General features: G+C 38.6%; 1 protein-coding gene across 3 annotated transcripts in view; it reads right to left on the minus strand.

Annotated features, from left to right (window-relative positions):
* Positions 1-27,041, minus strand: part of KCNH4 (potassium voltage-gated channel subfamily H member 4) — a 60,524-nt gene that overhangs the window by 20,711 nt on the left and 12,772 nt on the right. For all 3 annotated transcript variants that reach the window (XM_081933689.1, XM_081933690.1, XM_081933691.1), the window contains exons 2-11: positions 26,332-26,565; positions 22,989-23,120; positions 21,960-22,087; positions 14,054-14,297; positions 11,671-11,828; positions 8,113-8,314; positions 5,794-5,988; positions 5,208-5,407; positions 3,086-3,335; positions 556-770 (exon numbers count right to left, since the gene is read on the minus strand). In XM_081933689.1, coding sequence (XP_081789815.1) covers positions 556-770; positions 3,086-3,335; positions 5,208-5,407; positions 5,794-5,988; positions 8,113-8,314; positions 11,671-11,828; positions 14,054-14,297; positions 21,960-22,087; positions 22,989-23,120; positions 26,332-26,565 — 1,958 coding nt within the window. The remainder of the gene's footprint in view (positions 1-555; positions 771-3,085; positions 3,336-5,207; positions 5,408-5,793; positions 5,989-8,112; positions 8,315-11,670; positions 11,829-14,053; positions 14,298-21,959; positions 22,088-22,988; positions 23,121-26,331; positions 26,566-27,041) is intronic.

Genomic DNA, 27,041 nt, shown 5'->3' on the forward strand with positions numbered 1-27,041 from the left:
AACTTCAGTATGCATTTTCTTCCACGTAATGAAGTATTAATATGGGGATGTTCCTAGTCTCTCTGCATCTGATATCTATATCTGTAAATTGTGCATGAGGAAACATCCTTTGCTCTGAATAACGTAGCCAGGAGGGAATGTACTTATATACTGTATGTAATTTCTTTCCAACATTTTGTTGGATTGTGAGAATAGCAACCAAGAATATTAACCAGAGAATTTTGGGTGTGCTGAAGTCCACATATCACAAAGTTGTGAAGACTGAGAAACTATGGTCTGCATAACTATGGTAACCACACTGGAGTTGATATGGAATAAAATCAAATCCGCCTTTCCTGTTCTACTTCCATAAAGCTGTAAAGACAAATATAAAAGAAGCAGAGAATTTCCTTTCCCTTATACATAGAAAAGCCCTGTCAGAGTGGAAGCACTAGAAGACTAGTGTCTTGGACAAAGAAAATTCCTGCGGAAGTCAAATGTTCTTCACTTGGAATGACTCACTCTGCCAGAATGAAGAGCTAGAGGCAAAGGGAAATGTCATCCATATCCACCTACCTCAATCTCACTACCCTCACGTAGGTTGAAAGTGAGGTCCTGCTGGATGTCTGCCATGAATTTGGCAGAATATTCAGGGTACAACTCCAGAACCTCAAAAAGTCCACGTAGGCTGATGTATTGGAGGTCACAGTAGGTCAGTGCCTTAACATCTGCATTGGTCTTGATGACTTGGTCTTTACTGGGCAGGTCAGCACCAATAAGATCTCCTTTACCTACAAAAAGTCAAGGTTTGGGATATGTATGAATGGGTCAGGAGGCAGAGAGGCTATTGCAGCCTCTGCCTTTGTATACTGAAACAATACTTCAAAGTCATAGAATGACTGGCTCACAAGTTATGCAAAGCCATCAAATAATTTGCTTGGTTTTCATTTAGAGTTTTGGATTATCCTCTATATAATATGTAAATCATGGTTGATGACTTAATGGAATGTGTCAGTTTGGGCCACTGTTACTAAATCATTCCATAGTTAAATAACAGGTTATCTCTAAGTACAAATGCAGACACTGTCTGGACCTTGGGACAAGAATTTTTGCCTGCTGAAGATGGATTGTTTTGCTATTCTTTATTTTTGATTTTTATAATAATTGTAACAGCTCTAAATTGCATGCTCTCTTAGTTCCTACCACTCTTTTCCATAGCTATGCTAAAACAGATGTATATCTGTGGGAAATATTTATTACAATTTCATTTTTACAAAAAAGAGGAAATAAAAACAAGAAACAAGTTTTACTAAGATTACATTAGTTTTTTGTTCCATGTAGTAGATCCCCAAAGCACTGAAAACTTGGATGGGAACATTTGACCTTCTTTTATTGTACAGAAGATTTCCCTAAACATGGCTTCTTCCCCCACCTGGCAATACTGGCTAGGAACTCTGGACATTACTCTCAACACATCTGGAGACAGCTGGCACTCTGAATCAATTCTGAAATGGACCTTTTGCTAGATGGTGACTATGTTCACACATCATGCCAGCTAGAGCTTATTTAATCAAGGTGTATTGAATGAGCACCAATGGGATGGATTCACACATTCATTTCTGAAACTACTGCCCAACAAGCCACTCAGATTTGCTCTTTTAAATTGCTTTTCTAAAGCTAGACAGATTTCCCAAGCCTTGTTCTGTGAGTTCCTGTACTTGTTAGAGATGTCTAAAATGGATACCCTGCACCAACTTGTTTTATCAAAGATGAGTTTGATTAAACTCATCTGTAGTTTAACCATTTGATGAACTTCACTTCCCAGCCAACCAGGTCAGCATTCAATTACACTTTGTATAAGTCTTTCCAATGGTCATATTAATATGCTTTCTCCTTTCCTTGAATTGGGAGGAAAGTATATTGATATAAATTGTGCTGCCAACACAGCCAACATAGATTACCATAACCATTAACAATAAACAAGATTAGATTATCAATAAACCAAGTAATTTTGTTACTTGGACACAATTTTATGCTGGATAGCTCCAAAGCAGTCTCAACTGTGCTCTCCGGTTGTCAGTAGCTAATGGGAAAATGTTCAGGGATACCTGTTGTATCCCTGAACATTGGGAATTCAAGCCTTACTTCTTTTCTATTTATATGCCCTTCATTTTTGTTTCCTACAAAAATATTTACATTCTTCTGACAGGATTATTAGTCTCCTCTTCTGATAGAGAGACCATACATCTGATTCCCCCCCTCTTTTTATATGGGAATATCATACTCCCATAAGTTATATATTTTTGTCCGAGAAATGAGAGTCTCCTGTAATGATATCAAACAACATCTCCCAGCCCCAAATCTGCCTGAGTGCCCAGAAGAGCAAATTTGGAGTATAGAGGAAAGGAGCCCAAAATAGCTCCCAGTGCTATTTTGCTTCTGGATCATCTTTTCCCCCTTGGAATCAATTTCCCCCATTAACCATTTTTGTTAGTTAAAAACTCTTCATGCTCTCTTCCCCCTCCCTTATCCTATGTTTTTGGAAGTCTGTCACACTTTCCCTGCCTTCTGATCTCTGAGGTGCATGCATGCACACCCAGGAACAACTTTATCAGATGTAGCAATAGAAGATTTGCTGGCTGATCTCCAAAGAATTCAATATTTCGGTATAAAGAAAAAAGATTAGGTGTCTGGTCTATCTCACTATCAAAGCCAAAAGATTCAACAATTGGATGTGGAGGTGTTTCTACAGCAGTTTTGTAGGATCAAATGAACATCGGACCTAACAGCATTACCTGCAACTCCCCCCCCCAAGGTATCATAGATAATTCACATGAGAGGATTTTGTATTGAAAGAGGTAAGAAAACATTGCTTCTACATTGGAATAATGGAATGGACTTAGTGGGTTTACAATGAGAGGGAGGAAATGTCATGAGGAAAATGCCCCTGGAAAAAGGTTTTGTAAAGTGTCTTTTCTGCTAAAAAGAAATAAGAACAAGCTCCAAATCAGGACCATTGTTTAGTCCACATTGTTCCCCAACCCAAGATCTATCACTCCCTGCCCAAATGGATGCTGTATTGCTTACTCTTCTTCCCAGGTCTTACCCAAAATGGCCAGCACGATGTTGTCCTTAAGGACTTCAAAGGATCCTGAGCATACAAAATAATTTGCTTGCAGGGCATCTCCCTGACGTAGTAAATACTCGCCGGGTGCACAGAATGAGGTCTTGATATGCAGGGATAGAGCCCGCAGGCAGCCACGGCTGGCACTTTCAAACAACGGCAATTGCAGGATGTCCTTGTTCAAATGCATAGCAATATCAGCCCGTAGTTCATCTGGGAAATCATGCAGGAGCTACAGAGAAAAGGCGAGAAGGATGCTTTTGTATGGAGTTCCGCGTCAATTACATTTACTGCTAGACCAGTGCAGCTTCTCAGCTTTGGTAACTTTAAGATGTGTGAACTTCAATTCCCAAAATTCCCTAGTGAGTGGACTGGAAGTTAGAGTCCACACATCTTAAAGTTGCCAAGACTGAGAAATGCTGCTACTCTGTAATCTCCCATATTGCAAAGCTTTAACTTCCATTACTTCCAGACTGTTTAAGCCATCAGTTGCTCTCTCATTGGCTAACTCATTCATTTATCAATGAGATGATTGATAGACGATAGTCATTTTTGCAGTGGCAGCTGGAATTAGATGCAGGTGATTCCATCAATCTTTTTCAGAATATCAGCTAGATCAGGCTCTTTCTTTCATTGAATCATATCTAACAGATGTTGTTTTAAATCACTTTTCCCTTCCTATGTGGCCATTGCTGAGAGTTGAACATACATGCATTGAGGTGGGAAAATCTGATACACAAATCATTGCTATTCTTTAAGAATTTATTCTTCAGCTTGATGGGTTCTATTTTTCATTTCCTTCCACCTCCTTTCTCCTTTTATACCGAGAAGGAGCTTTAAAAATATTTGCCTTAATCCATTTTTCATATGACAAATGGGATTGAAAGTGCTTTAAATAAATGAATAAAGAGCAGCTGATTTTATTCTCCCTTGTGTGGGGTTGATGAAAACCATGAAAGCTGAGGGACAAAGCATAAGAAATGTAAACCTATAGTCCAGAATCCAAGAAATGAGACGGGGAAAACTTGGATGGGGATATACATGTTGGAGTCCAGTAATTCATCATGGGGAAAAAATGGCAGGAAAACCCTGGGCAAATAAATTAACTTTCTGAAGACAAGAAGAGAATAATGTCACCCATTCATCTCTTCACTTTGAAAATCTCTTCCTTTTGGAAAGCCAAAATATTCAAAGAGATGTGAAGCAGGAACGATTAGATTTTGATCAGAAGACACTTGGAAGGGTAAAGCAAAGAATTTGGAAAGTTTTGACTCCTCAAAAAATAACTGAAGTGGGGTGCAGTATGGGAACAACTATTCTGGAAAAATCTTTTAATTCTTCTTTTTGCTGTTTTCCTGGTCTAAAATCCCTCCCCCAAAAGTTGCTTTCATTCCAGATAAAAAATGCAATATTTCTTTCTCCATTACAATTGCTCTAAGCCAGTGTTTCTCAATCTTACCAGTTTGAAGATGTGTGAATTTCAACTTCTAGAATTCTGGGAGTTGAAGTCCACACACCTTCAAACTGAAAATAAAATTTGTCTACTTTGTATCTTTAACAGGGCTAAATCCTGATATTTGGCAACTTCATTTCTAAGCTTTTTGTCTTCTGCTTTCATTTTCTCTCTCGTGTCTCCAAAATTGTTTAAATTCTGCTTACCTCAGACATTTTTAAAAAACCAAGGTTCAGGTAGTAACATTTTCAAAAAGAAAATGTTTCCATGATCCAGACAGGGTTCCTTTCATAGTTATTATAATGGAAACTGATAGTACAGTCTGGACACATTAAAGGAGGCTAAAGATTAATGTGCTGGTGAGGGAAGAAGTTATTTTGTGCAAGCTGTATTAAAATAAACCAGTGATGCGCAAGATGAGTAGTGCCTTTCTCTGAATTTGTATCATTTCAACAGCAATCCTTTATTTCCTAAAGATTTCACAGTTACGGACTCTTTCAACCCATCAAGTCCTATTATATTGACTTGATATTTGAGATTGTGAAAACTGCTCCTTGCAAATAAACAGGTCACAAATTCAGATCTCCACTGTCCTCTTCCCTGTTCCTTCCCAATCTCCCTCTAGAAAAATCAGTGAATGAGTTGCCCCACCTCATTTGCATCAATGCCATTGTTGACAGACCACGTGGTCTGAAAGTATTCCAGCATACGCTGCTTGAGCTGCTGGGGCAGGCGGTGGACACGGATGAAGTCCTTGAGATCCTTCATGCGGGTATGATAGAGGGACCGTCGTGAATACATGCGTTGTATGATGGCTGTCACATTGCCAAAGACCACAGCGTGCATCAGAGCTGAAGCAAGGAGGAGAAAGGAGGATATTTGGATATGGTGAATGACTCTTCTAATAGGAACCCTGTTTCCAACAATTACAAGGCCCTGCTTCAAGAAAATCAGCATGCAAAGATGGCATGGAAGGAATAGCCTTTCCCTAGAGTTATAAAACATTTTGAATCATAGAGGCTTAATTTAACCACTGAGATGCAACTTAGTAGACCTTCCCTTTCTTTTTTCCCCTCTTTTTTTCTCACAACTGCCCTTGCATCGTTGGAATCATGTCTGAGAATTTGGGGAATCCAAACATCTAAGTTGGGAAAGATGGTTTTAGATGTCAGTGGCAAATTTTCTCCTATTAGGGCAGAAGAGAAGAGATATATGTCTACACCCAGGATGTACTTACCACCAATGAGCATGGTGCAGATGGAAAAGATTTTCTCAGCATCTGTATTGGCGCAGACATTGCCAAAGCCTACGCTGGTCAGGCTGCTGAGGGTGAAGTACAGGGAGGCAATGTAAGCACTGTGTATGGATGGTCCACCCACAGAGATGTTGACATAGGGGGCCTCAATTCGTTTGCCCAATTCATGGAGCCAGCCTGTGGGGCACAATGGGGGGTTAATTCTCTTGGGTAGACAATAGTTCAGAGATTGCATGGCTAGGGTCATTTTTAAAATTGAAATGTAATTTGACTATCTTAATATAATCTTTTAATTTTTTGGTTTACATCATCAGAGAAAGATTTTGATGATTTTGATGAACTGGTTTACACATTGTTTTAAGTTCTGGTTTATTTTTTACCATGTTTTGTAGGGTTACCCACAATAACTGGCTTTACATATTCCAAGTCATTGAGCATGGCTTGTTAGAAAAATTACAATTGTTTGCATTCATACATGACAAGCTAAACAAACCATATTGATAAAGTCAACATGTGAACACATCAGGGGTGGGTTCCTGCCAATTCTAACCTCTTCCACAGAAGAGGTTCCATAAACCTACTGTGCCGTTTAGAATCAGTTCCAGCTCCCTCCCCCACGCCCGTTTGCACCACGCTTGCCCCGCCCACCGTTCACTGATTGGCTGGCTCACCAATCACCCCTATAGCCTCTAAGAGTCCTATCTAAACCTTAAAGACTTAAAGCTGTCAAGTTTGGACATCCCTGGGGTTTGTTTCTAAAGGGTTAGGGGTGCAAGGGTCTTGTAACTTGACAGTTTTAAGACTTGCATGCTTCAAATGCCAGAGTTTCTGAGCCAACATTTTGGTTGGTAAGCAAGAGCATTGTTAAGTGAATTTCACTACATTTTACAAGTTGGCCATGCCCACCCAGTCACATGACTGCCAAGCCACTCCCACTCAGTCACATGGCTGGCAAGCCACTCCCACCTGGTCAATGGCCAGCAAGCCACTCCCACAAAGCAGGCCATACCTACAGAAGAGGTTCTAAAAAAATTTAAAACCCACCACTGGAACACAGCCAAACGTTTTACAAGGCTATGCTAAATATAATAAGGCACCTTAGGGGAGAACATGAGATTTGTAGGATGAAACCTCAGATGTCAGCCCTAAACAATTTTCTTGTCAAAGCAGAATAGCAAGTTAAACGCTAGAGCATTAATCTTTTTTAAAATGCCATACTTCAATTGATCAAAATGGAGAGGACCTCTATCATAATAACAATTTTGGCATGTGGCAGATTTTGACACACTCTCTGCATAGTCCCATTTTACTCAGAGTATAATAAAGAGTATATCTTGATTCTCCAGATCACCCTTCAAAGATTGTATAACAATAGCGATTAAACTTATATACCATTTCATAATACTTTACACACCTCTCTAAGCAGCTTACAGAGTCATCCTAATGCCCCCAACATTCTGGCTGTTACCAACCTCAGAAAGATGGAAGGCTGATTTAACCTGGAGCCAGTAAGGATTGAACTCCTGGCAATGAGCTGAATTAGCTCACTGAATTAGCCTGCAGTACCGCATTCTAACTATTTTGCCATCACAGCTCTTAGGCCCTAAGGTTTTAAGTGTATAATATATTATTAATTAAATATTTTACTTGTTATTCAATGTCAAGTTTAGATTATGTTTCCAATTTGCTTTGGGGCCTTTTGACCATAAATAAATGAATAATAATAAAAGTTGCACCACTGTTCATGGGATTCTATGTGCGAGCATGAAGTGTTTTTGGTGTTACTGGCATTAATGTTCTTATGCTCCAAAGTTGCTTTTTCCTAGATTAAACCAAATTTGAGGGGCTACCACAAAGAAGAGGGGGTCAAATTATTCTACAAAGCACCTGAGTACAGGACAAGAAACAATGTTTGGAAACTAACCAAAGAGAGAAGTAACCTGGAACTAAGAAGAAACTTCCTGACAGTGAGGACAATTAACCAGTGAGGACAATTGCCTTCAGAAATCGTAGGTGCTCCATCACTGAAAGTTTTTAAGAAGAAACTAGACAGCCACTTATCTGAAATAGTGTAGGTGCTTGAGCAGGGGGCTGAACTAGAAGACCTCCAAGGTGCCTTCCAGCTCTCTTCTATTCTAAATGTTGCATTTCTTTCCAACTCTTTAAAAAGTTTAGATTCTATCTTGCTGGAATACAGAATGTCCTGATTGTGAATTCTGTGAAGAAATGTATTTGATTCTGTTTGGTGCAATGCACCAGGATTTGTATGACAACAGTTTCCCAATCATACCCTAAGCTCACCAATGTCCCAGGTCACAGGGTCGTTGCTCTCCTGCCGGCCGATGACATACCAGATGCAAGCCATCCAATGAGCCAGCAGGGCAAACATGGACATGAGCAAGGTCAGCACCATGGCACTGTACTGGGAATAGCGGTCCAGTTTCTGGAGCAAGCGGAGCAGGCGCAGGAGACGGACAGTCTTTAACAGGTGTACCAGGTATGTCTGGGAAAGATAGGAAGAGAAAAACAGATTGACATAAAGCAGCAGGCCACTGGAACATTCAGCCAAACTCCACCTGGTCACAAAACTTAAGTGGTGATCACAGGTCAGTAAGTTCGTGCATAATATTAAACATTAATATAGTGATTTTGCGTTGATGTATAAACTACTATATATTTAATTTATTTTGCTTGTCTAAGAAACCATGGACTTGTGGGATTCCAAACACTACTTTTTACAGTTTCCAACCCTATTACATTTTACAATGTGCCCAAGCTCTTTTCAGGGGTGGGTAGGTGGGAAAAATGACTTTATTTCTGGACCATGGCCCTCACAGCAATTCCTAGTGATGTAGCACAAATGGTACCACTGCATTAAAGCCAGGTCACTGTCATCTGAAAGACAAAGTAAAACTGGCAAGTTCTGATTGGAAAGTAAGGTACTGGACATTACTGATCCTCTTTTGCGCTCTGTGTCATAAGGTTGGCCAGTAACCTCATTAGCAAAGAGGCTGCATTGAAGGCTTCAAGTGCTTGGTCTTGATGGCATGCATATTTCAACATGCCCACCAAAGAGTTGTACCAGAGAGACATAAAAGGCAAGAAAGAAAGGTGCATCCAAAGTGAAAGAGCTAGATGAGATGTGGGATTTGCCAGAAGAAAAGAGTCTAAATGGAATTCAGCTAGAATCAGAACAGTGTCTACAGCTGCTTTGATGTTCAGCTAGAGACATCTTGTCAGTTCAATGCTGAATTTCAAAATGTTCAACTGATTTTTTTTTCAAGGCTTTGAGGAGTATATAAAACTTAGGCTGCAATCATGGTGTAGCTATGTTATTAAAGAAGACAAAGTTTTGCATTACTTTGCTGACTGGTTCTTGAGAAATATAAAAACACTCTAAGAGATTCTTGGATATGTGCCCAAAACTCACTATATTTTCCTGATAAAAACAAGTGAATGTAGATGACCACATACAATATGCAGACAGTGATTTGTTCTCCTAAGTACTAATCATTCTGTAACCCAGACAGTGCACTTGTGAACAAGATGGAAATGTGAACAATTCAGAGGACTTCAATTATGCAGAAGAATGTTGAACTAAAAGCTGACTAGTTTAATGTGCATGCAACAATAATTGTCCCTTAACAAAATAAAATGGGTCGGCAGGAAGAATGAAGTTTTTGGGAAAAGTGTGTGTGGGTGTATCCCATTCACTACCACTTGAATCTCATTTCAAGAATCATGTTTACGTCTTGTGTCCAATTATGTACTTGTTCTTCTAAATAAAGTATGTTCAAAGTATGTCTGCTTCCTGTTCAGATAATGTGCTGAATTAGTACGCCTCAGCTCCAACATCTTTCCTGGAAGCAAAATCACATAAGGTGGACAGGGCTTTAGAAAGAGCAGATACCAGTATTAGAAAAGAGAGGGCTGCATAGTTAAAATTTAAAATGGAGGTCTGGGATGTTGCAAGAGTGATAATTACTGTTTCCAGTAGGATAGCTTCATGTGACAGATTTTATTTTACTTTCGTTCACAGTAATCTGTCCCAAAGCCACTGGACTCAAACATCAAATGGGAGGATAAGGAGGAACCCAAATCTATACCAAGCCTAAAACATAATTACAAAAAAGCAAGGTTAAAACCAGGAGTGGGTTGCTGCTGGTTTTACTATCGGTTCACAATTTGCAGTGAACTGCACACGCGCAGTCACTAAAAACCAAAATGGCGGTGGCCCAACAGTGGCAAGGGAACTGGTTCGGGGGCATGGCGGGCCTGGGTTGCTGCCAGTTCTGCGACCCTGGCCTGAATTCCACTACTGGTTCAGCCAAACCAGGAGCAATCCACCTTTGGTTAAAACCCAAAATAGTTAGCTGTGACTAAAGGATCAGTGAAATAAAACGTCCTGGCAGCCATTATTCCATCAGGTAGGTCTTACCTTATGGAATGAGAGAAGACTATCATCTCTCATCTCTGCAGAGGTGAGGGATTTTCAGCAGGCCCTTTCTGCATCATGTCTGGCTAAGAGAATTCAAATCTGGCAAGATGTTGACAGGTTAGGTCATTTTTCTCCAATCCCTGAGACAGTGGTAATGCTTTATATTGGTCTTAATGGCAATAGATTTTTCAGCTACTTCTAATAGCAAAATAAGCTGATGTATAAAGTATGTGCCTCCCTCAGAACCTCGCTTCCACATACGCTAACCACACTCCTTAAATCTGAGTCTTTAAAATATATATTTATCTGTCACATAAACTAATGATGAACTGATTTTTCAACTTAATTTTGACGTGGACAAATTATCATACTAAAAGGGATGTTGTGGTAAAACCAGTCAGCATAGAGATCTTCTGAATAACACTGTTTTAAAGGGGACATGAAACTTCTCATATCTAGTGAGGAGAGAATATGCCCAATGAGTATGAAATGCGGTGGGCTGAATGATGGAGGGGGAGAATGAGTGAAATGGAACACACTAAAATAAAAACATGGCAAGCAAACTGAAGGAACACCTGAGTGGGAGCAGCTGCTTGGCTGAAGATTATCCCTGTCGTAGGAGCTAATAACATGATCTGCTTTTCAAGAGCGTTGCAATTAATGTCTGTAAGTACACTGTGTTTACTACTGTTGAAACCTTTAACATGTTCAATGGATTTTTTTACTCATGGTTTGCTAGATATTAGACACACTAATTCAAACAATAAGAGAATGGACAGTAAAGGTGATGGAGTTGACAAAGATGCCAAAATTGATTATTTAAATTAAAGAGAGAGATCCATCTAATTTTGTTCTAGTGAAAAACCACCTCTGGACTTTGTGTTTGAAATTGGGAAAAAATGAAACTTTAATTTTAGGTTATGATGACTAGATTGACTTTGTTATAGAAATGGGTTGAAATAGTTAGAAATGTAACGCAAAAGACTGAGGCTGTAGCTTTTTTTTTTTGTATTTTACTGCACTGAAAAAAGTTGGACATTCTTTCTTTTTCTTTGACCCCCTCTTCTTTCTTCTTTATCTTTCTTGATTTTGTTATTTACATTTTATCTCATAACAAACTTTAATAAAAATATAAAACATAAAAAGTCTTTCTAGATATTGATCCACCCTCCTTCATGTATTAAGTATAGCAGAGAAGATATTGGCATTTAATATTATCTTGGCACCTTATTATGTGTAGACCACCTTACAGGAATAACATCTTTGACTGTGTACAATTATAAAGCATCTGCTGGTGGCCAGGTGGCTTAAAAGCCAGTGCCTCTGAATGGGCTTCTCTTTCTGGAAATTCACCATTTGGCTGGGTCCTTTCTTATGGAGTGCTTTTGCTCATTGCCTGGAGAAGATAAAGCATCACTCACCACTGGAACATTGAAGGCATAGAGGAGGTCAAAGGGCAAGGCTGCAATTAAGTCCACGAAGAACCACGTTGCCACATAGTGGAGGCAAATTGAACGTGTATTATAAACCACCTGGCCTGATTCACTAACATACGTGGTCCGAAAGTTCAAGACAATATCTGTCAAAAAAGAAAAGGGGGCACTTACAAATTTGCCAATACCAATTCTCCATGACATCATGTTTTACAGGAACATTTGATATGCAGGATAGGGGTACATAGGGCTGAGTAGGATTCAATACCACAAAGTGCCTTGTGGGTAGCTCTTTGTACCAGTTGCATTTTTGCCCAGGAACACATGGATGTTCTACCATATTGCCCAACTTGGTCTAGGAAACTCATAAACTGTAGAAATTGGAGTTTGTGCTTCAGTTTGTAGGAATCACAGCTATATATCGTTGGAATATTAGAATTCAATTCTTGGCATATTGAAATTTTTTAAACATTTGTTTAATTCTCTATCAGTCCCCCACCCTCCAATAGGGAATACTGAAAATATGGAGAAATGTGATAGTCTGAAGAAAAACCTCACTAAGTCCAATACTTACTGTATATTCTATGGAGACTTTGGGATAATACTTGAAAACATTATTCAATGGTCAAACATAATATATTCCTTGGTGCTCTTTGAGCTAGCTTGTTTTCTTGAAGACATTTCATTATCCTTAATTAGGTAAATCATCAGCGCTAGTAAGGACTGTTGTCTGATGTCAGTTTATATTCTTGTGACTTGTCTGTGTGGATTGGGGTGAGTATTGAGATATTGCTTACTTAATTGATGGTCTGACGTTGACCTTGGAGTTAATCTATGCTGATCTGAGTGCTGATTACTGGTGGAGAGGAGCTGGAGTCTTTTTCTTTTTTCAGTTGGTTGATTGTCTCTTTTGCATAGTCTGCAGATGTTGTTAATGTCTACGTGTCAATGGCTGATTTGTCAGAGTGCCAGGTTTCTCAAAATTCCCTGGCATTTTTCAATTTGGCCTAGGATTGTCACATTTGGACTTTTAGACTAGGTCTAGGATTGTCACATTTTCCCAATTGAAACTATGGTTAAATCTGTTTATATGTTGTGAAATTAAAGATTGCCAGTTGTGATTGCCAATTGGTGTTCATGGATGCATTCTGTCAGTCTTCTGTCTGTTTGTCCTATATAGTGGTTGTTGCTGTTCTTACATTGTATGTTTTAGATGCCTCCTGTTTTTTTTTTCTGGGGTTGCTGGGTCTTTTGGATGGCTTAAGATGTTTTGTAGGGCTTTAGATGACTGGAAAAAAAGACTCCAAATAATATCTCAATGTCCACTCCCACCCACACAGATAGACAAGTCACCAGAAAATAAACTGACATAAGACAGCACGCCTTACTAGGACCAATGATGTTACCTAGTTAAGGATAATGAAATGTCTGCAAGAAAACAAGCGAGCTCAGAGAGCACCAAGGATCCCTCATTTCAACCCCAAGCAACAAATATTCACCTTAATTGATAATATATTCCATTACAATGCAGGTTTAGGGCTAGTGCAAGGTTGTAATAAATGAATAGCTAGACGCTTAACATGTGTTAACAATAGTATTGTTCTGATCAGAAAACACTGCATAATTTAATGATCTAACTACTGTTATTAAAAAGGTAATAATTATTCAATTACCAATTTTGTTTTTTCTATTATATTTTACCCTGCAGGTGCAGGGTGGTCAAAAAGAATGGCTTTGGTTCAAAATGAAGTTTAACAGTAACAGTTGGAAAGCCCCTTGAAGGCCATTTAGTTCAATCCCCTCCTCATGGAGGAGACCTATACTAGGAATTCTAACCGCCGAACTGCTGACCTTTCTGATCGACAAGCTCAGCGTCTTAGCTACTGAGCCACCTTGTGTCTGGAAAAAAAACATATACAGAGGGTGAAAAATTTGGGACCCTTTTTCATTCCTCAGGTTTGATAGGTAACATAATTGGAGGCAACTTAATTTTCTTAAATGCTTAGGGCATCCATTCAAACATTTACATTCTCTTTCCAAAATAGATTCTGGCTCTATCTGCTTTTGAAAAGTAGCCTTTGACATACCTCAAAAAGCTTGTTGTGATCCACTGCTGAGAGCTGACTGTTCCTTATTCTAGAACAATGTTGACCAAAATTAAGTCTTCAATGCCCAGAATTCCCATAGCCAGCAGGTTTTGAGAATTCTGGGAGTTGATCCCTACATTTCAATGCGATTGAGGTTAAATAATGTTCAAGAAATAAAGAATACCACATGATTTGATCTCTGCTCTAGGAACATTGTCTGCCCAGGTGTGTCCTTTTCATACCATTGTAAATATACATTTGACTTTTCTCCAACCCAGCCTTACCAACAATGAAAAGCATCTCGACTACAATGTCACTGACGATGGTGCTGCGGGCTGCTGTCAAGCTGTCTTCAGCGTCAGTGAAGCAGACATTGTAGGGAACAGTTACTGCCACATAGAAAGTAGCCAGGAGGATGAGCCAGTCCCACAAGGCTTTAAAGATGCTGTAGTGAAGAAGGATGAAGCGCGACTTCTGTACATAGGCCACTTTGTACTCTGGCACTGAGGGCTTGTTTTCAAAAACATCCTGAAGAGGAGAAGAGAGGAAATGCAATTTCAGATACCAACATTATTATCATCATAGTTTCTCAGCTCCTGAGAAGCCTCCTGGCGGTCTTACAATAAGCACTAGGCTGAAATCAGCAGTTTTTTCCTAACCCTGCTGAAAAATAGCCCCGGGAATGGCATTGTGTAATAATGTCATTCTCTGGAGTGGCTGGGGCCAGCTCTGCTAGATAAGATTTTATGTGAGAGGCAAAATAGGAGAGAGAAGAGGAGGAATAGAAGGACAAGATATAAAATAAAAGGACTCCCTACACACATTGTAGAATGGGGATGTTTAGTCTTCAGCCTCAGTCTTCAGCGTCAGCATTCCTAAACATAGTTTTTAGAAAGCTTAGGAACAATAGCCAGAGTCCTTGCAGAAGCATACTAAACTACAATTTCTATTGTATGAAAAAGTCAAAGTGATGTGGTGCATAGAATATAATCCTATTTTCTTTTGTGAATTTTATGTAATATAATTTAAATGAATTGCCATATTTTTGGAGTATAAGATGCTCTGAAATATAAGATGCACCTAGCTTTTGGGGAGGAAAATAAGGGGGGGAAATCTGCCTCTGCCTTCACCTCCCAGCAATTTGCCTCCTTGCAGCAAACAGAAAACAGCCCGTTACAGTTTCAGTTTTAGCACAGCCTGATTAACCCAAGCAGCTGATTGTGGGTTGGATTGGTCTCCCAACGATCAGCTGTATCAGGCTGCAGGGATTGCCATAGCCTATTACAGTCTCCACGGGCCCCATTTTTAGTCTCTGCAACCCCTGTTTTTGGCCTCCATGCCATTTTCTGTCCGTTCTGGGAGTCGAGGGGTGGAATGGGCGGAAAATGGGGCATGCGGAAGCAAATCGCTGGGAGACAGAGGCCAAAGAGTGGGCAGGACTACATTCAGTGTATAAGATGCACCCAAAATTTCACCCTCTTTTAGGGGGAAAAAGTGTCTTATACTCCGAAAAATATGGTAACTCTTGTTTTTGTCTTAGATATGTCCATTTCTTTGTCTTGTTACCATCTCTTTTATCATTAACATGGTATTCAAAGGGGGAAAAAGTGGCCTTTACTATGAAAACTATCAGACCACGTTTGAAGGATTCCTCCCAAAATCTCAGAACTCTCTTCCTTTTATTGTGGCATGAGTATTTGTAACTCAATAGACTTACAATTACAGATGGACATTATGATTCATATTATTAATTTATACATAGTAAATTCCTTCCATGTTTCAGTAAAAGCTGCTAAAGTGATAAACAATAAAATTCAAAAACTAGGTATGCACACAACTCAGGAGATAAAATTATGGTGAAACAAAACTTGAATTTATTAAAATGTTCCATGTGTCATCAGAACAAAATTGAAAACATTTTGAGCATGTCAGGAAAGCCCTTGACATTATTTCCTTGTTTCCTCATTTTTCATTCTAATTGGGTTAGCAGTCCATGTTGATTGCTACTGACCAGGTACCTTGTTGAAAGACTGACAAAAGACACTACTAAGAAAAAAAATAGATAAAAATCCCAGGCAGCTCTAACTGAAATGACACTTCATTCTTGTTCTGAATTCATAGATCTAACATGTAGGACAAGGAACTATTTATTTCATTTTTTTTCTATTAACAAGTAGTTAGTACCTCCCATCACAGCCATGGAAGTGGAAAAATTGAGTCCAAACAAGCACTGAGATGTTTTTCAAAAATTACTACATTTGATGAACATAGGTTACTACAGTATATGCATTCTGAATAGGCTCCAGTGTTCTGCTGATGTAGACTTTTCATAAGATTTTAAAATGAGAATTCATTTCATCTGTTAAAGACATCTGAAGCTAAATGTCAGCTGGGCACAAGGGCATGAACAGAGAGAATACACAACCTCAGCAAAACAAGTTACACTAACATCTTACTGGCAATCTTTGTACTGCTTCTGAGCACTGCCAACATCTATGTTTGAAGCACAGCAGTTCTCACACCTGCACACAACTTTGCATCTACATGCTTTTTTTTTACAGGCAAATATACTCACAGTATGCATATGTGCAAATACATGCAAATACACTTTCAACTTCCCCATAGCAATTTAGAAAAAAAAACTCTCTTACTTTCCAGGCAAACAGGCAATAGCATGAAACAATTAGAGCAGTTTTCTCTTCTATGATCCACTGACCAGAGCATTCCAGCCGTGCTGGATGTGGTGTCTATGATGTGCAGCCTCAGAGACAGCACATGCTTTCTGACTTAGCTGAATTAGTGAGTAAGACAAGGAACACCAACATTGGACAAGTGCAAAAGCAAGAGTGATAGTGGCTGAATTCTATTGCAACCTAGGGGTTCATAAACTAACAGAAAGACATCTAGATGAGCCACATGAAGTCTTCATCCAGTAGGAACATGATATAGATGCTCCTAGAAGAACTGGTAGAGATATATGTAAGCAAATCACATGAAGTCTCCTCCCCCTCCTCCTATGCATCTCTGAGATGACATTGTTGTTCAAATAAGCCAACTACTGGCTATGAATTTAACCCAAGTCCATGTATGTCTGCCTGTGTTTTGGTGGTGGATGAAAAAGACCAGCTGTCAGAAATAAGTCATGAAAGCCCAGCAATGGGATTTTTATCTTAAGAAAGTCAGGTTGTTCCACCAAATCAACATTTAAGTATGAATGATGGAGTGTCACCCTATTGCCTGCCTTGAATAAAACTTTACATCATGTAAATGTTATTTTTGCCAGTGGTTTACATATCAACAACTGAAAGAACGATTTAAATCAGATAAAGAATTGTGGGTTTGATTTTGCTAAAAATGAATTGGAAATCTTACTATGTGGTAGTGGTGAGCAGATTTATTAAATGTTATTGAAATTGAATTTGGAAAGTGAACATGAAAAACATTGCATGATTCAGTGGGCAAGGAATTTTGGATATAATGTGATGCTTGAACAATGGGAAAATATGAGGATGAAAGGTTTAAAATGTATCCCAAATTATAATTAAAAAGAAAAATTTTGTAAGATAATGTATTGCTGATATTTAATACCAGATAAGTTATCCAGAACATATAAAGGTATTTCAAATGAATGTTGGAAGTGTTATGGTGGACATGTGAAAAAGCAAAGAAATTTTGGAGTAAGATTCATACAGAAAACTCTTAAAACAAAAATAAAAATGAAACCAGAAACCTTTCTTTTGGGTTTAATGGAAAAAGTCAGAGAGAAAAATTGGAAGTTTGATCTTTGATATATGTTGACAGTAGCAAGACTATTATACGTACAAAAAATGGAAGGACACTTCAATTCCCACTATGGACGAATGGCTACAGAAACTGATGGAGTTGGCAGGAATGGCTAAATTGACCATTTGGCTTAAAAGAAAGAATATAAGTACCTTTGTTTCCACATGGAGACCGCTTCTGAACTTTGTGCTTGAAGTGGAAAAAAATGAAACTTTGATTTTGGATTTTACTGATTAGATTGATATGTTTTTATAGAAATGGCTAGTGTATATTATTACGGAAAAACAAAACGTTGTGATTTGATGCTTCAAATATATATATAATATATATATATTATTCAACTTATATGCCGCCCTTCTCCCAAAGGACTCAGGGCGGCGTACAACATAAAAATACATATAACAAAAGTTTAAACAGATTAAATAGGAAATCCAATAACCTTCAATTGACAATTTAAATCAAATTTAGGATTAAATTAAAATTAACAATTTAAAATTAATAATGTAATTTATTCCATTGAGGCCAGGCCGGCTTGAGGGAAAAGCCAACTTTTTAGGGCGCGCCGGAAGGACCGGGGATTATGCGAAGCTCCGGGGGCAGCTCATTCCAAAGGGAAGGCACTCCCACAGAGAAGGCTCTCCCCCTAGGGGTCGCCAGCCAACACTGCCTGGCCGACGGAACCCTGAGGAGGCCAACTCTGTGGGATTGTACTGGACGGTGGGAGGTTACTGGTAGCAGTAGGTGGTCTCGCAAGTACCTTGAGCCTAAGCCAAGGAGCGCTTTAAAGATCATAATTAACACCTTGAATTGCACCCGGAAAACAACCGGCAACCAGTGCAGGCCGCCTAAAAGAGGTGTAACATGGGAGCATCTAGGTACCCCCATGACAACCCGCGGGGCCGCATTCTGGACCAGCTGGAGCCTCCGGGTGCTCTTCAAAGGCAGCCCCATGTAGATAGCATTACAGTAGTCCAGGCGAGAAAGGACGAGGGCATTAGTGACTATGCACAGGGCATCTCGATCTAGGAAGGTGCGCAACTGGCATACCAGGCGGACCTGGTAGAAGGCCCCCCTGGTCACGGCCATAAGATGTTCTTCTAAATTAAGCTGCATATCCAGGAGGACTCCCAGATTGTGGGCCCTCTCTGAGGGGGCTAAAATTTCTCCCCCTATCATCAAAGATGGTACATGATGCACAAATCGGGCTGACGGGAACCACAGCCACTCAGTCTTGGAGGGATTAAGCTTGAGCCTATTCGTCCCCACCCAGATCCGCACAGCCTCCAGGCACTGGAACATCACGTTGAGGGCATCGTTGGGGTGGTTTGGGATAGAGATGAAAAGTTGGGTCAGAGGAAGAAGGTTTCAGGACAGATGGAATCCAACTTATCTGGTCTACTATCTCCCTTCACTTCCACTGAAAAGACTCAAGACTTTAATCCTGAATTAACCATTTAGCAAAATAACCATATGCTTAGGGCACCAAAGGAAGGGGGCATCCTTTTCCTCCTGGCTACTATTTTATCTATAAGAGTGCTTTGTGACACCTTTCATGCTGGTTAGTAAGACCTTGAGAATGAAACCTCCCAAACCAAGCTATTCCGATAAACAGATGCTCTTTAAAGCAACATTGCAGAAGATGGTTAAAAAGTGTTAAGAATAGGCTGCACTCTGTTGTCTTGTTTCAAAAATAAGACATTCAAAGCAGTTGATACATCATGATTTAGACATCCCAATTAAAAATAATGACTGAGAATCCACATCAAAGCAGATCTGTTTAACTTTCTGTGCAATCAACCGAACAAGTTACATTTAATTCTAAAGGAAACTGAAAAAGGAATTAAGATCCAGCTCCTGAATTTAAGCACTGCTGTCAATAAATCTGAATTTTTCTTAAGACTTGGAATATTAATACTAATATAAATACATAGGATTCCTTAACAATGGCCTAACTTGCCAATTTCCTCTATTGTTCAAGGAAATCACAGGTGAATGGTCCAGAATGTTTAGAACATAGTTCGTTTTTTAAATTGATGGAGCCATTTATAGAAAATGCAATATATTTGCCATACCTTGCTGGAAAGAGATGGGCGAGTATCTGCTATAAAGAAATAAAAGACTAGAAAGAGGTTGATAATTACAAGTAACATTTTACTCTGAAAATCTAAACCTTCTAAGTATATCTAGCTGCTTCCTCTCTAGGATATTTGGTGGAGGCAATATATTTCTTACCACAACGAGAGTATGTTATCTGTCTCTTCATTGTTCAGCTTGTATATATGTAAATAAAGTCAAACATTATAAAGTGTCTTAAGCCACCAGAGAACTCCCTTCTTACAGAATGAACCAAGGAAATGATAACCTGAGAGCATTCTGGAAAATTTAAATATTTTAAACTGCATATGTAATATTTTTCTCTCATACACATTTTGTCCCTTCCATCTGTTTCTCTTACTTTTTCAGTCTCTTGCGATAAATATTTAAAAAGGAAAAATAAAATGTGGTTGGCTGTATGAGTTTGAAGTATTATAATTGCAGGTTATTTTATGGTTATTCATCAAGATCTGGTTACTGGCCATCACTCATCTATGATGAGAAGGAAAACAAGGAGGGCAAAAAGGAAGTTAGGCGTGAAAACCAAGAGGTTACTTCCATAATAATAATATCTGGCTACTTCGTTTTTGTATAGCTACCAATATCTCACATTACAGCAAGCATCTAAACATGCCTCATATATGAAAAGCAGAAGGAAGCAGGATATTGTTTTCCTACTTTTTCTACTGCCACTATAATACTTTGGGGGCCACTTTCTTTCTAAAAATGCTCTTCCAAAACTCTTCAGCATGTGCACACATGTGCACATCCCCTCACTGTGGATGAGGATCAGGAGCACAGGTTAGCCACCATTATCAGCTTAGTATAAGTAAATACAGATTTTCTCATGGCAGAGAAGGGAGTTACCCAGCTTGTAGCTGGAATAGATAGCCGGCCTGCACAGCTGCTTAGGCAGTTCTTCAACTAACTCTCCTCCCTCCCAACATCCAACCACTTCCCTCAAATAGATCAAAGCCTTTTAATCTGCCCTGGTCTTAGATCAGGAGGGAGCAGCTGTCAAGGCCCTCTGAGTAGGAAATGAGAAAAGCAAAAATCTGGATTGTTAGGTGCACAGGATAGTTTTCTAACAGCTATCAGAATCTACCCCATAACATCCAGATGTATCTGGCTGCACTTCAATTGCATTGCCAGACAGCATTTCTCTGTATGCTGTTTAGGATAAGACCTCCCTTCTACAAAACAAGCTCCACTGAAAACAAGAAAGAAGAGCTGTAGAAAGGAAGCTGAAAATGCTGACTTTGCAATTTGCAGAAGACGCTGGAACAAATAGTGCTGAACTCATGCTATTTTATTGCTTCTCAATGTAACATGGAATATATGGTATGGCGTACAGCTATACCAAAATATCACTTATTCTTCTCTTTCAGCCTTCACACACATACAAACACAAACAACTGCAACTGAAATTGCAGGTGATTTAACTTAGGGGTGTTATGGGAGTTATAATATAGCATATCTATAGGATGTGTGGCTTGAGAAGCCTACACCAGTCCATTACTTTTATACAACATATGTGATCCTAGTTGGATAGGAAAACCCATCTTGCTTTGGTGCCATGAAATGACTTTTCAGCACTGACTTTTAAGGGGAACCCCTGTGAAGTTCCCTTTAATACTGAGAAAGATTGTTTCCCTTCACAATGAACTGTTTTAGCTGTACAGTTTGCATGTAAAAGGTGAGCTTTAGCAGAGATTAAAGTGCTTCTTTAAAGCGAGTCTTACTGCTATTAACCACACACAGGCCTTGTGGTTACCCTAATTTATATCTCCCAATTCATATCTATTTGGGGATTGAGTTTTGCTCAGAGATCGTATGGAATGTCCCTATATTAAAAGCTGTTAAGCTTTTAAAGAGAATTGCTCTCCCCATCAAAATATCCTTTGTGTCAGATGATCTATAGTGCTAACATTTAATTGAGACTGCAAGCTATACTCTCATGGGCATCCAAATCTGCAAGTGGCAAGGGCTATGTTGTGATCAAAGTCCTGCCCCTTTGTACATTCAGCGCATTCAGAAAAAGAGATGGGGCTTTGGTTGCAATGCCAAACATGCCTTATTGCAGATTTTTGATACTCACTGCTCCATAGACACTGCACTATCCTAGAATTTCCTCTCATGGGCAATTCTAAACAGATGAACCACAAAGTCCACAAAAAGAGATGATTTTTGGATGTGCTAATGGAAAAAACTATGTGACTATCATCATGGTTAGTTGAAAAAGCTTGGACCAAGGAAGCCTTAACATGTCCCTTGCCCAGAAATAAGGGGTAAGAAAGTAGGTGATAACTTTACACTGTTTATCTTCATCTCTGTCCCTTCCTTCTTGTTGAACTGCCTGGTGAGATGGTGCAAAGCAGTTCGCCCTTGTTTCCTAGCCACCCACAAGTGGGAGCTCCTTGTCTTCTTGCATTGAGGCTTTTCTGGAAAAGAAAAAAAAAGAGTAAGACTAGAATCATGGTACCAATTATCAAACAGAAAGAGCTTGCATATGGCTACGTTCCTTCAACATAGCCATTCTAACTTGCTTCCTTTTTCAATTAGAGGTACCATTGTCCCTTGATCTTACTACCTCATTCTGAAATGCTGATTTCAGAATTTTATCTCTCTGTCTTGTATCTCCTGGCCAGCTCTTCCTATCACTGAGAATTTCCATAAAGAAATTTAAGAAGGAACATTAATTTTATGTATTACATACATGTTACATATGAGCTAATTACTATGTTTTTCCTAGTGGAATTTTAAATGCAAAAATAAAATAAATGTGACAACTGTATGTATGTCTATTAAACACAATGTACTATTGAAAATAGGTATCTTCCTTGAAACTATTTTGGTTAATAAACCCTTGTTGTTAAGGACCTGTATGCTGATTACTGATGGCTTTACTTCTTCCTCTGATATAGGGGCTTCTTTGATTTAATCTAATCAAACATTTCCTTGGCTGGCATATTCTAAGGGAGTTTCAGTTTAAAAAAAACAGTTAATTTAGCCTTCCAAATTGTTCTTCTGATTAGCCAATCAAAATATAGTTTGAATCTAGAATTTCCACTATTGCTTTCACTGGTAAGATGCACATAATTCAGAACACTTAAGAATTCCAGTCTTTGAGAACATTTTTAGAAATGTGTATTTTAATGAAGCACTTAACAGCAGTTTCATGCCTTTTTCTTTAGCTGCAAAATAACAGGGAAATCAAATTAAAGGATTTACTAATAAACATTTGCAAAGGTTACATGAACTGAAAACAGGCTGATTATTTCATTGCATATTAATTCAGTCCCCTCTACTTAAGATTGTTGTTTTGCCTCCAAACATCCTTACCTTCCTTTTTTTCATTGAGATGATTCTTCCCACGATTCTTGCTAATATCTTTGAAGGAGAAGAGGAAAAGGACCACTTCACTTTTCTCATTCTTGATAGGGACAATGTCCAGCAGGCACCAAAAGGCTGTTCCTAAACCAAAGAGGAAACGGGGAAAAAAACTTATCTCACACAAGGGTCTTTAAGGGTTTTGTACAGTCCACCAACTTTGACAGGGTGGGACTGCTCCAGGTCTACTCTGATCAATTGTATCATCTTGCAGGGTTGAGGAAGCACGCCTTCTCTGTTACAGTGCCTGCCCTATAGAACAGGAATTCTCCCTCAGTTCAGAAACCTGAATCCTCTTTGACTTTCAGGAAGCAATTAAGATTTGACTGTTGCTTCAGGCAGTAAAGCCAGGAGGTTAAGGGAATCCAATACAGATTTGTTTGCGAAATTGCACTACAGTAATAGGACTTTAACTTTTCTTCTAAATGTTGGGTTGTTTCTAATTTGTTTTTGTTTTGTGAACTTATATGATGATATGAATGCCCATCTTATATACTAAAGATTGCTTTGAATTGGGATCATTCAGAGCAATCTTTAGTATATAAGATGGGCATCCGTATCCATATACTTTTCCTAACTTAAAAAAATATTGTAGATGCAACTTGATCTTATTTCAAACACTGGAAAGTTAATCCAGTAGATAAACAGACATAACAACAACGATAATGATAAATCATTTTCTTTTTAGTCCTTTATTAGGACAATGGTCGGGTCTTTTTAAAACATCTATATGTATATCATTTTTATTAATGATTTTTTAAAAGGAAGTTAAAACATACGTACATGAGAAGAGCTGGTGGCAGAGGTATATAGTGGTCAATGGCTCAGTTATTTACAATTATTAGAAAGAGTTAAATTAGATGAAAGAATTCATAGATTTGAACACTCTAAGACTGTTTGAAATAGAATAGTGTAAATATAATGAATATGTAATAGCTAAAATTTGAAATAGAAGAACAAGTGAAAGAATATATAATAAAGTGGGCTACAATGTTTGGTTATAATATACAAATACACTGTGTTATCTTAAAGAAAGCTTACATAAAATGATGTACCACTGGTCTATGTCACCAGTGAAATTGTCTAGAATGTATAAAAGCATTTCAAATTTATATTGGAAATGTGTTGGAATAGAAGAGACATTTTTCATGTTTGATATACATGTAAAAAAGCTAGAAAATTTTGGATTGAGAGGATTTTATACAATTGAAACGAGAGGTTTTCCTTTTGGGATTGATAGAAAAATTGTAAATTTTGGAAAAAAGTCAAGGAATTTTGCTGTTGTACATGATAACTGCAGCTTGATTATTTTATGCACAAAGAAAGATTCAACCTTAAGCACGATGTAAGGTTTGGTTGGTAAAGATGATGGAACATGCTGGTTAAATTGACTTCTTTGAACAGAGAAAAGACAATACTATATCTATGTTTATTGCTAACTGGAAAAAGTTTAACCTATTGCATAAAATGTTATTGCTAACATTTTGGATAAATCATAAAAATGAACTTATGATTTATGACATTGATAATTAGTCAGAATGAATTATAGAAAAAAGAGATATGTGTTGTCGAAAGAGAATAAATTTATAATTCTACTTACAACTGCTGAAAATTGGAAACTATTTCTCTGATTCTTTTTTCTTTCTTTTTTCTTTTTCTATTTTTCTTTTTCTTTTTTCCTTTGTTGGATTTTTAGCTTTATTTTCCCTTTCTTTACTTTGTATTAGTGTGTGTGAGAGAGAGAAAGGAGGGGGGGAAAGGTTTAGGTGTCTGGAAACTTGTAGCTACTTAGAAATCTAGTGAGAATCAAGTCTTTTTTATAGGCATTTGATGATCTCATAAAATATAGATTACAAAATAATGGCTGCCAATAAAACTGAATCTCTGTCTGCCTTTCCAGATGTTTTTTGGACTGTAATTCCTTTCAAACCCAGCCAACACTTTACTGACAATGGATTATGGAAGCTGTAGTTAAAACATCTGGAGGGGGGCATCCTGCTGATCTTGCATATATCCTTCAACTCCAAATATAGTACAGGGGTGAAATAATCATTGCTTTTGGCACCAGGATGGATTAAGAACAGCCACATAGAGAATTCATTTCAGAGGTTTGCAAAGCTCAAGCTGCTTAGTGGCTTTGTCATTTAAGAAGCCACAAAACCCATCATCTCAAATTGCCTCTAAAAAATATGGGTATCCTGGGTTCACATTGGAACACTGTTTTGGCATTCCACTGGTAATACTTTGCTTCCTACAGTTGTGGGGAAAACCAATTAATTGTGCATCCTGCATTGCCCTATTATACTTCAGGACAACTGTGTATTCTTCAATTTAAATAATCCACTTATAGAGCATCTCTCCAATGCTGTCATCTAAAAGGATTTAGGTTCTACAGAAGCCTCCCAATACCAGTAGAGAGGAGCTCCATCACAGGGATTTGTCTTCTGGCTTGCATTCCCAGACTCACGCATGGAAGCTCCCATCAGCATTAGTCAGGGAGTTGCCCTTTAATGGGATTTTCCAGAGATGGTTATGGTTATGAAGCTCCTGAAGGCAAATCTACTTTAGGCTTATGATCGAATGCAGCCTCAGTGGGAAGGGGAGGGAATTAAATTCAGAAATCCACCCCTCCCAAAAAAAAGGAAGACAAAAACAAAGATCTGGAAACCTTATCTCTACCTCAAATTTTGGCAGTCTATATTCTGCTTTGGATGCACTGTAGTTTCCTTGACAAGCCATCTCTTATGGCAAGCCATCTCTAAATTGCTCTGCCCTTCAAAGTTTACAAACCATTTCCCTATCCATCCTCCTTCCCATGCAATAGTTCTACAATTATATTGTTGTTGTTGTCATTCTTTGCACAGTCAGCCAGATGTTCAGAATGGGTTTGTTGTTGTTGTTGTTGTTGTTGTTGTTGTTGTTGTTATTGTTGTTATATCTATATTTCTGGCAAGTTACCAGCAAAAACAGTATATGGACTGTAAGGCAGACTTACGGACTAAAAACTTTCCCTTTAAAATATGAAGGCTAATATTTTGAATCTTGACTTAGGTAACCACTAACTGTCTCTGCAGTTGCAAAATTTATACAAAACAATGTACTGGGCTCTTATTTTACATATAGGACATAAGGTATTCTGCATCCTTGCATTCATGGCAAATGTGTAGGATTTATCAGATAAAAAACTTTGACCCGATGTCCTCAAGTTCCATCCTGAAACCTACTGTTGTCATATCCTCTGGAGTCACATTCTGAAAGACAGGAGAGCTACCCGAAAGGGCTTTCCAAAACTCACCGCCCTTCTTGTAGAAGCAGACTTCTGTCTGGTATTCCTGCTTTCCTTCCAACACTTTTTCAATGCGTTGCAGAACTGCTTCACTGGTCTCATTGCCATAGAGGAAGCGGCAGCTGCAGTTTTTCTGCATAACTTCTGTTCGGGCAAAACCAGTGAGGTCACAGAATCCATCTGAGCAATACACAATGGGGAAGCCACGATGTACTTGCGCGTTGGCCAGAAGGAAGTTGCTATCTGTGGAAGATATAGAAGAAACAACTTGGCCCTAAATTAATACCTATACGTCAAGTTGCAAATAGTTGAAAGATCAAGTGTTAGTAGGGATTTCGATCCTAGATTGTTTCATGGAATGCTTTCTTCCAACGGGAAGAAACCTAAGGAACACCATTGCCCAACCCCACTGCCATCTGTTGGCTAGAAAAAGACTTCATATTTCATCATAAATATGTCATTTCTGATGCTATTGTTTCAAAAGCTACAAAATTTGTGTGACATGAGAAGATGAAAGACATATATGTGTGCCATGTTCACTGAACCAAATAACTTATGGTACTCCTTCCAGAGCTCCAGAGCTGGTGTTCTCCAGATGCAGTCAACTTTCTTAATGCTTACCCTATACTCTGGAGGTCACAATATTGGAAAAGGCTATCTTAAGAACTGCTTCCAACCAGATATTTTATTAAAGTATATAAAGAAGAAAAATATCTCTG

Source organism: Natrix helvetica (assembly GCF_964273705.1).
Source record: "Natrix helvetica genome assembly, chromosome: Z".
In the NCBI taxonomy this organism is placed as follows: Eukaryota; Metazoa; Chordata; class Lepidosauria; order Squamata; family Natricidae; genus Natrix; species Natrix helvetica.